This window comes from Peromyscus leucopus, chromosome 6 (assembly GCF_004664715.2).
Source record: "Peromyscus leucopus breed LL Stock chromosome 6, UCI_PerLeu_2.1, whole genome shotgun sequence".
NCBI classification, from domain to species: Eukaryota; Metazoa; Chordata; class Mammalia; order Rodentia; family Cricetidae; genus Peromyscus; species Peromyscus leucopus.
The window spans coordinates 17,902,849-17,912,403 of NC_051068.1; the positions used below are offsets into that span (position 1 = coordinate 17,902,849).

Below are 9,555 nucleotides of genomic sequence, written 5' to 3' on the forward strand. Positions count from 1 at the left end.
AAAAATACGGTCAGCATGTAAATAAACAAAACACAGACATAGGGATGTTGGCTTTCAAGCAAGGAAAAAAGGACTTTCTTATCCCCCTTCTCTTCAAAATTCCTCCACAGACAAGAGAGCAGATAGTAATGCAAAACCTATAAAAACAAAAGACACCTCTAACTTCAAGCCACGATATATGAAGAGAGTAACGAGAGAGGCCAAATAATAGTTCATTACTTAGAAGAAAAGCATGTGTTCCAGGCAGAGCAGCAGGCAGCAGATCAGCACTGTCAGAGAAAGCTCAGAGGCTCAGGAGGTTCTCGAAAGGAAAGATCAGGCTGCATCCTGAAATGAGTGACTTGCTGAAGTCTAGACAAGGTAGACATGCTCCCCTAGGTCCTGACCCCAGCTGACACAATCAAATGACAATTCTTACCCTCTTCTATAAAAGAGAGAATATGAACTCTCTGGAGACACAGACAAGACACGCTAGATGTGAGCACCCCAGAGCGGCATTGACCAGCAAGAAGTTCTGCCCACTTCCACAACACTAACTATAGTTTTACAATTTCCCAGTCTCCCCACCTCAAAAAATACAATTTTTAAAAACACATCCCTGAAATAACATGCTTAAGAAAAGAAAGGAGGTCTTAGAAATAAACACTGTAATGGCTAGCTAGGCCTTGGGGGTGGAGCTTAGTGCAAATGCATATCCTTAGCATACATGGAGCCCTTGGTTTAATCCCCATGTCATTTCTCAGGAAGAATAATGTAAAAGATAAATACTGAAAAATAGCAAAGAAGAGACAGACAAACTAGGCCAGTCTAGGAAATCTAATGTTTGAATAATAGGAATCTGGAAAGAAACAGAGAAGGGAAACTGAAAATAGTGATTAAGAAACATTGCAAACCAAAAGAAACAGTTCAGGAAGTAATACAAGGAAATTTCCCAGAACAAAGGGACAGGAACTCCAGGTCAAAGCGTTCACCAAGTATTCAGTTGCGGCAGTGAAAAGACACCCCCGTTGCCCCCCAATGAACAGCCTCAAAAGAGCATGGAGAGAGAGACCATTCTAAAAGGCTACTTGCAAAGCAAGTCAGAGAAATCTAGAAGGAATATTTTCAGGAATACATTCTCAGTTGAAGACTGCAGAAAACTTAGCTAAAGAACCAAAACCTAAATGTGACAAATAGGTATTTTAAGAAAAATGTGTAACTACAAAAGAAATGTAGCCATGTTATAGTCTTTGTTAGCTAAAAGTAATATGGTCGCACAATTAAATAATGAAGAATTTAAGATGTTGGCCAGAAATTGTAACAAATCATGCTGTGGAAGATGAGGAGAGAATAAGAGGTACGTGTTAGCAAAAATTCTCAAGATTTCTGATGGCGTCTCAATGCTATGTGTAACAAAATGTCAGCACAAGATGGAGTTGAAGGTACAGTGAAATAGAGTGGGCGGAAGTGGGGCAGACAGAAGGATGGATGAAGGATGAAGGGAATGGCTGGGGCTTGCCATTCATAATAGCTTTTCTTCCTGTCTAACATGCAGAGCTATATTTGTGTATTACTTTGACACTGTATAAAAATAATTTAAAACAAACTAACAAAATGACAACTGTCTCTTACACATATTGAAGTTGTGCCTCTAGGGCACGAAACTGATAGTATAATGAAAAGTGTCAAGTTACTAAGGTCTTAGGTTTAGTGCCATTCTGTGCTCTACTTGAAAATTAATTACTGTAAGGAAACCTGCTTTTTCCTTTATAACACCCATCAGATTTTCCCCACAGTCTACAGACTCAACTTGAGAACCTTGAGTTCTCCTCCAGGGGTGGGAAGGAGGTGTTCCTTATAATCTGATAGCTAAACCAATCCGAATGGCAGGTTGTTATCCCGCAGCCAAACCAACCCACATAAACTAGCATCCAACTAGATAGCTTGGGACACGAAGCCCTGTGTCCTCAGCCCACCCTTTCGAATAGATGGGCATCAACAGCAGTCATCGACTCGCTTAGTAACTTTTAGAAATTAAGTGGCTGTGGGTATTGACTTCCTCATTTATCAATGACAGCGACAGAACCTGCCTAAGGAGCTGTGATTCAAACCAGAGTACACATAAACATAAACTGTTGTTTCCACTATAACTAACTTTTGGCACAGAGCTCTCTTTCCTAGAAGTCGGCCCCTGTTAATGAAGACATCCTGAGAATTGCAATAGCTATGCTGGTATTCTCTCCCACATACTAGGACTGATTCGTGTTTACAGTACACTCACAAATATCTGTGGTCTTGAGTTTTTGCCACCAATCTGCCAATGTTTCCATTTTCCCAAAGTTTTCTAGGCAGCCCAGAGTCAGCACCACACTGCCCTTGACCCTCTTCCTCCTGCTTTCCATCAGAACAGTTTTCCCTCAAGGCACTAGTTTAGACTCCCTCGGTTTCTCTCTTCATGGTCCTTTGGATAGTCTCACGTGAGCATACAACTCCTGATCAACTCCCCCGACAGCCAGCTCTCACCTTCTCCCGAGTCCCAGCCCAGAATTTCCATCTCTTGTTGAACACCATGATGAGAATCATCTGAAAAGTCAGAATCTTCTCACGGCTCCTTTCTTTTCCACAGTGGCATCAATAGTTCTGGTTATCCGGTCAGGGTTCCCAAACTATCCCTAACCAAGCTTCCTTTAAAAACTTTTCCAGAGTACACTGGAAAAACATCCCATAGATTTCATTTGCATGTTCTCTCCCAGTCCATCTATCACACTGACGCTACCCTGTACCAGATCCCAAGCTCAGCCCTGACAGCGACAGCAGCCTCCTAATTTGTTCCTTCACATCTGTCAACTGCCACTTCAGTGCATGCTGTGCAGAGAGACTTTGGTCACACTGCGTCTCCTTTCAAACAACCAAAGGCTCCCTCCTGCCATGTCTTGACACATAAGGCCTTTTGCATTAATGCCCAGAATCAAAATGGCTCCAAATCTCATGCTCTCCTTCACACACACTCCATGCTCCAACCAGACTCAACTAACACGTTCCTGAAACTCGCCTGGCATTCTTAGGGGTGGGGCTTGAATTAACTGCCCACCTTGTCTCATCCTATGCATTCTTCAGGCCCATCAAATTTTCTTCAATATCTCCACAAATAACCTTTTCTCCTTCCTTTGTACTTGGTGTCCACAGCTCTATTTTCATATGGTTTTGAGTAACACTCATTTTCTTCAGGCTTATGGCATCGTTGTCCATGCCCAGCCTCTTTCTCACTCTGCCTCACAAATGGAGGAAAGCTCCATTCCTCATCGTTGTGGGTTATTGTACATGCCTGCACTTTGTCCATGGGTCCCCTTGAGAACATCTTCAAGCAGAAACTCATGAGAACACACTTCCAACCCTTTCCATGTGTATCAGAGATATTTAATTATGGAAAACTTCATGAATGAGGTCCTCTCTGCTACTGCTATTTGGTCCTAGTTTGCAAACAAACGAGATAGAACTGTTCTGTTTGACTCAACAGTTCAATCAAGAGTCCCATCAAAGGATGAAGATGTCTCACTTGTGATACAACAGATGGCATTCTTCCTCCTTCAGCCCTACTAAAATTCCCAAGTGGAAATCTGGAATGTGGACCAAACAAATAAGCAACAGTGTGTGTGTGTGTGTGTGTGTGTGTGTGTGTGTGTGTGTGTGTGTGTGTGATGATTCTGTCACCAAACTATCAGGAGGACTATGAGTGGAGAAGAAATCTTCAGGGAGGAGGGAAATACAGTAATGGGATACATTCAGTAAGTAGAGGGGAAACTGCAGAGAGGGAAGAGAACCAGTGCAGGGGGGGAACCGCTGCACAGGAGAGCGAGGAGAACGGGAATGACAAGGTAAGAAGATGCTGAGGAAACCACTACTTGTATGCGAACCTAAAAAAATGAATGGAAACATAAGGCCTTGCAAAGACAGTGGGATCTTATTCTTAGGATTCCGCTGAGTAGCAAGCTCAGCTGTGCCACCAGGTTACTGAATGGGACCCGGGGGTTGGCTCTGCTAGGCTGTCTTCTGTGCTACTCTGAGTCCAAGGCTGAACTGCTCGCCTTTAAACAGAGACAACATGGCTTTACTCTACACAAAAGGAGGATCAGGACTACTCTCTGCAGCGGGTATCAAGCCAGTCTCTGATGTCACCAAGTGTCAAGTAAACGCTAAGTGATCGCTCTTTAAAGTGACCAGTCCTTTCCACCTTAAAAGATAAGGAACGACACACTTGTTGCATTGTGTGAAGTCCGTAGATGTGGGAACGAGCGATGACAGCAGTCAGGTAGGGAGCCTCCATTAGAACCCACTGCCGGGCTATGCATAACTACCTCAAACTTCAGAAAGGAGAACCATAATTTCTAATCTGCCCCACTTTCGCGGATAAGAGTGTTAAGTGCCCTATTTACCTGTTATTTAAGGTAATAGAAGAATTTCGTAAAAATCAAGAGACTATACTAGTTCATAGAACCCAGTTTGGCACAAAGAAAAAGCAGACGATGTTCTGAAACTTTAGAGGGTGGAAGCGAGCCAACAGGGATGTAATCCCAAAGGATGCGCCTTCTCTCCATTTCCTGAGCCACTTCCACTGACTGCGCTCTCTCTCACCACTCACTGAATTCCGCCAGGATGCGTAGCTGATTTTAAATCGGGGCCTTTCCTGAAAGATCTGCTCCCAGTTACTGATTTCCGTTTGTGTTCCCTACCATCCTGTTAAGTCCCGCGGGGCCTGAGTTCTCCGCGGGTCGGGATGCCCCAAGCCATGGACCCGGCAGCGGACAGCCTTCGGGCAGTAGGCGGCGCTGCACAGCCCGTGCCCGGACGGAGAGCCACCTGCCCGCTGTCCGGTTGAGCCCCGACCGACGTGGGTCCCCAGGCCCGAGACCCTTCCTCGCAGGACACGCTCTTCGGGCACGCGCAGCGCACCGCCAGGGAAAGTGGAGCAGCGCCTTCTGCATCTTTGCCTCTGGAAGGTGGCTGGATGCTGTCAATGTAGGAAACGAACCGGTTCTTTCTCACTCACTTGGTTGTCAACTGCTACTTTGCCCAGAGGAAAGGAGAAGAAAGCAGAAACGTGGAGAAGGAAGAAGTCGGGACTGGAGGGAAGGGCAAGAGTCATCGGCCCTGTGCCTTCTGGGAACCACTGCCCAAGCTGGCCCTAAGCGACCCTCACAGCCGCTGCCCTCGGGGTTTGGGTGTGAGTGCACCATCGGGGAAGCCTTCCACCCACTCGGTGCACTCCGCACCGCACCAGTGCCCCGCCGAGCCCCGCTCCCTGCCCTCCACCCTAGCGGGCTGGAGATGCGTAGGGGACCCACCACCCGCCGCGGTCGTGCTGCTGGTCGTGCGCACACAGTAGGGTCCAGGACCTCCTGGCGGCTGGAGGTTCGAGTCCCCGAATTCCTAGTTGGGGTAGCAGCTCTCTTTCTCTCCAAGCCCCGCCGTCGGTGACCGTCTGCGGACAGTGAGTGCACGTGAGCCCGGCTGGGCCCGGCTCAGCAGTACCGGGGCGCGGAGCCCGAATCCGCCCGGGTCCCGATGCGGGTCCCGCCCGCCCCGCTCGGCCACGCTCGGGTACTCACGGGTCGGGCCCCGGGGACGGCGGCGCGCGCTGGCAGGGCGGCTCCAGCCCGCCGTTGACGCCCCTCCAGCCCCGGCGGCGGCGCTGCGGCTCCGCTCCCTCGGCCTCGCCATCCTCCTCCTCCGGCGCAGGCAAGGTCACCCTCGCGGGCTCCCGGCACTTCCTGACCTTGGTGGACATAGCGGCCGAGCGCGGCGCCGCCCGCAGTCAACAGTCCAGCCGCCCGGAGACAAGACCCCGGGGCCGCGGCGCCGGGGACGCCCGGGCCGAGCGCGCGACCTGCAGCGGAGCTCCGGGCCGGCGGCTGCGATGCCGGCTGCGCGCGGTCTGCCGGCCCGACAGCATCGCGGCGAGACGGCGTGGTTTCCCTGCGAGGAGAGGGAGGAGGGGGAGGGAGGGAGGGAGGGGACGGGAGGGAGAACCAGTCCCTCGGCAGACTGCGCGGCGCAGAAATCAGACAGACCAGCAGGTGGGGAGCTGAGAAACAGCGGAAACTTCCCTCCACTCTCCTTTCTGCAGCAGACCCAGAGCCCCCTTGCCTCTGCAGACGCAAGAGTCCTGGAGAAGGAAAAGGAGTCTTCGAATTGATGATAGTTTTCCGGCAATCGGTTTTTACGCACGCTCAGCTCTCCGGATTTCCAAAGCATTGCTAGTTCCCTGTTGTCAGGCTTATTCGAATCCACAGGGGTTAAAGTGCGGCTCCCGAGTCCCCCCAGTTCCTCACAGCGGGTCAGTTTCTAATGTGCGGGATGCTTTAGTTCTCACAGTCCTCAAGCGTCTAACTAACGTTTTTGTGCTTTTCAAGAAGTATTTTTCAGAAAAAAGGAAGTTTGTTTTATTTTTCTTTCTTTCTTTTGAGACAAGATCTCACCCTGTGGCCCAGGATGGTGTGAAATTCAGTATCTGGCACAGGCTGGCCTAGACTTCAACCGCAGTTCTTTGGCTTCAGCCTCTCTAAATTATAGCGCCTGGTGCACTGTATGTTGGTGTGTGTGGAGGCCAGAGGCCAAACTCTGGTGTCCTTCCTTAGAGTCATCCACCCTGGTTTTTGAGGGTCCCAGGACTCCTGGATTAGGCTAGGCTTGCTGGCCTGCCAGGAAGCCCAAGGATCCACCTACACGACCCCCCATCCCCCACCCCTCAGCTTGTGTTACCAGTCTATAAAGAGTGGACTGGGGATGGATGGAACTCAGGTCCCTACTAAATTATTTTGAAAATGCAAAGGAGTTCACTTTAAATTTCAAGGTCACTCAATTTTCTGGGAGGAAGAGTTAGAGTTTGATCACTGAGCATTTTAGAGATCAGGGAACCTAGGTGTCTTGTTATTTTAGTTCTATTTGTTTGTAGCGTAGCTGGGAGTGGAACCCAGTGCCCAGGGCGAGATGCCTGTGTCTCTGAGCTATTCATCAGCCTGTATGCCTCTTACAGATGAGGACACCATAGGCTCCAGAGACTGAGTGAATCACCCCAGGTAAGCAGGTACTGGGAAAGCTCCCATCAGACCAATGGAGACTATCCAAGACTTTCTGTTACCTCAGACAGGCAGGTGCCTTCTGCAATACATCGCGGAAGAGTCACAGAAATACAGCCATGCTTTGATGAGAAGTGAGATTTGTTCACTTCTACCTTTATCCAGTACTGTGCTTCATGGAAAAACAGTTCTTTCCAAACTCGAGACAGACACAAGGACAGAACTGTGGCTCCTTTAAGTTAGTTCTTAAGAAGTCCACAAAGTGCCCTGTATTCCATGCACCGGAAGTGAGCAAGTGTATGTAAGGAAGCATTTATGGCATTTATTTTGACTTCTGCTTCAGGGAAGATGGGGACATTTGGAAATCCCTTTCACGCACGCACGACTTCATAGGAAAGTGCTAATTTCCACAGGTGAGTTACCAGACCTCTTTGATTCCATCTTTGAAAGACTTATAAAGGAGATTGCCTTGTGTACTTCAGTAGCCCTGCCTCTCGAGGGCCAGGCTCCCACGGTCCTCCCTGCTTTTTGTAGCACACCTCTCCCCTAAGATGGAGATCATGTTCAAAGCAGGTCTGATCAAAACTTTTCTCCATTAAAAAAAAAAAAAACAAACCTCTGGTGACTCCCCACATTTTCATTTTTGAAATCCACATTTGGCATGCCAGCCTTCTGTGATCTGACCCTGATTCTCCAGTCTCATCTTGCTCTGCATCATGGACATTCTAACTCTGTAACTCCTGCCCATCACCCAGCATTGAGGTCCCTTTCCCATTCCCAGTCTGTGTCATTTACCAACACTGAACTGTCTTTTCATCTACTTTCCCCTAAAGAGCTGGTGAGAGGCGACCTTTAGTCTGACAGTCTCTGATGGCCATCCTCAGGTCCCTAGGGATGCTGGAGGTTGACTTACGGTGTGCTTGTGAGTGTCCCACAGTCTCATCACCTATCAGATCCCACTGCTTCTCTGTGTCCCACAGTCTCATCACTTGAAGTTAACTCCTTGTGTGCTGGTCTCCTGTTTGAACTGTGAATTCCTTCTTGCTTTGAGCTATTTGAGAACTCATCTTCTGTCTTTGCCATTTAACTGAGTCCAGCATGCACAGGACAAAGACAGACATGTTGAATGAATTAACAAGTCCATGGGTTCCTTAAAACTACACAAAGAATTGAGTTCACCTTTTGGCTTTTAAGGCTCTCAGGGTGCAGGAGTCCCCAGTATTTGTTTCCAAGGCCTACCATAGCAACGTTTCAAAGATGGAGTGGCTTAAAAAACCCAAATTTTATTGTCTCATAATTCCAGCGGCTGGAAGTCTGAGTTATAAGTGTGAGCAGAGTTATCAGCTTCTCCCTCTGCACCTGTCTATCCTCTTCCTCTTCTTATGGGGACTCTGTTCATATTAGATTAGGGATCAACTAATCAGTCACCCCATTTCAGCTTCATTTTGTCTTTGGAAAACCACCTCTAACTGCTGTCACATTCTGACCCTGGGGTTTAGGACTTCAGCCTGTGAGTGTGGGGCACAGATGCAGTTTAGCCCGTGATACATGCTGACCCGTCTGGTCTGAGGAACCCATTCCATCAGAGGTAACAATCTTGTTTGGGCTCAGGGTTTCATGTAGCCCAGCCTGGCCTCAAACTTGATATTGAATTTTTTTCTGATCCTCCTCCTTCAAGCTCCCGAGTGCTGTGGTTATAAGCGAGTGCTACCACACCCAGATTAGGAGGTAACTGGAACCAAACCCGTGGTTTGCTGCATGCTAAGCACGCACACTACTGACTGAACTACATCCTCAGCCAGAGTCTAATGTTTTTTTATTCTTAAGAACTGTGACCTTGGGCTTAAAGAAAACACAGAGGAGAGGAGAACTCGAAGAAAATGATTCCTAGAAAAGAGGAGGTGTGGTCCCTTCTTGGCATAAGCCAACTTTGTCCTATGTTGTCTGGAGAAGAGGGTCTTCCCAATGCACATGTGTGCTGTCAGCTGTCTATGATTCTGTTAAGTACATATTTGCCAGAGGTACATTCAAAACCTGTTACTTCTTTGGGGAACCAAAAATCAAAACCCTAACTATTTGCAAGTAGAGACTTAACCACTGAGGAATGAGTGAAACGTAACTTGTTAAATCCAAATAAAATAGTGCTTAAAAAAAAACCAATAGCAGATGATGGTTCCCTAATTTGCTCCTTGATTTCTAAGAACATTTTGTACCTTTTTTCTCCTTTATGATGAGAGCAAACGGATTTATCAAGGAGAAGTGAGGAGGCACTCCTGAGCAGGAAGGGCTCCAACGGCAGACGCTGTATACCGTCTTTAAGGTCTCTGCTACATCACGGGAGTGGAGAAATTTCAGAGTCCCGCCCCTAGGCAAAGAATTATTATAGGCAACTAATGACAGCTGGGAGAGAGAGAATTAGCCTCTCCCAGGACGAACCCTCTTACTGGTTGTTTAATACAATATGGCCCTGAAGCTATATACACACAAACCGCAAAAACTG

The 9,555-nt window shown here is 48.0% G+C and overlaps 1 protein-coding gene across 3 annotated transcripts in view; it reads right to left on the reverse strand.

The window, feature by feature from the left end:
• Trpc3 (transient receptor potential cation channel subfamily C member 3) overlaps positions 1–5,951 on the reverse strand; it is a 67,232-nt gene extending 61,281 nt beyond the window's left edge. For all 3 annotated transcript variants that reach the window (XM_028889834.2, XM_028889833.2, XM_028889836.2), the window contains exon 1: positions 5,586–5,951. In XM_028889834.2, the coding sequence (XP_028745667.1) occupies positions 5,586–5,764 (179 nt within the window). In that variant the 5' untranslated portion in view covers positions 5,765–5,951. The remainder of the gene's footprint in view (positions 1–5,585) is intronic.
• Between the last annotated feature and the right edge of the window lie 3,604 nt (positions 5,952–9,555).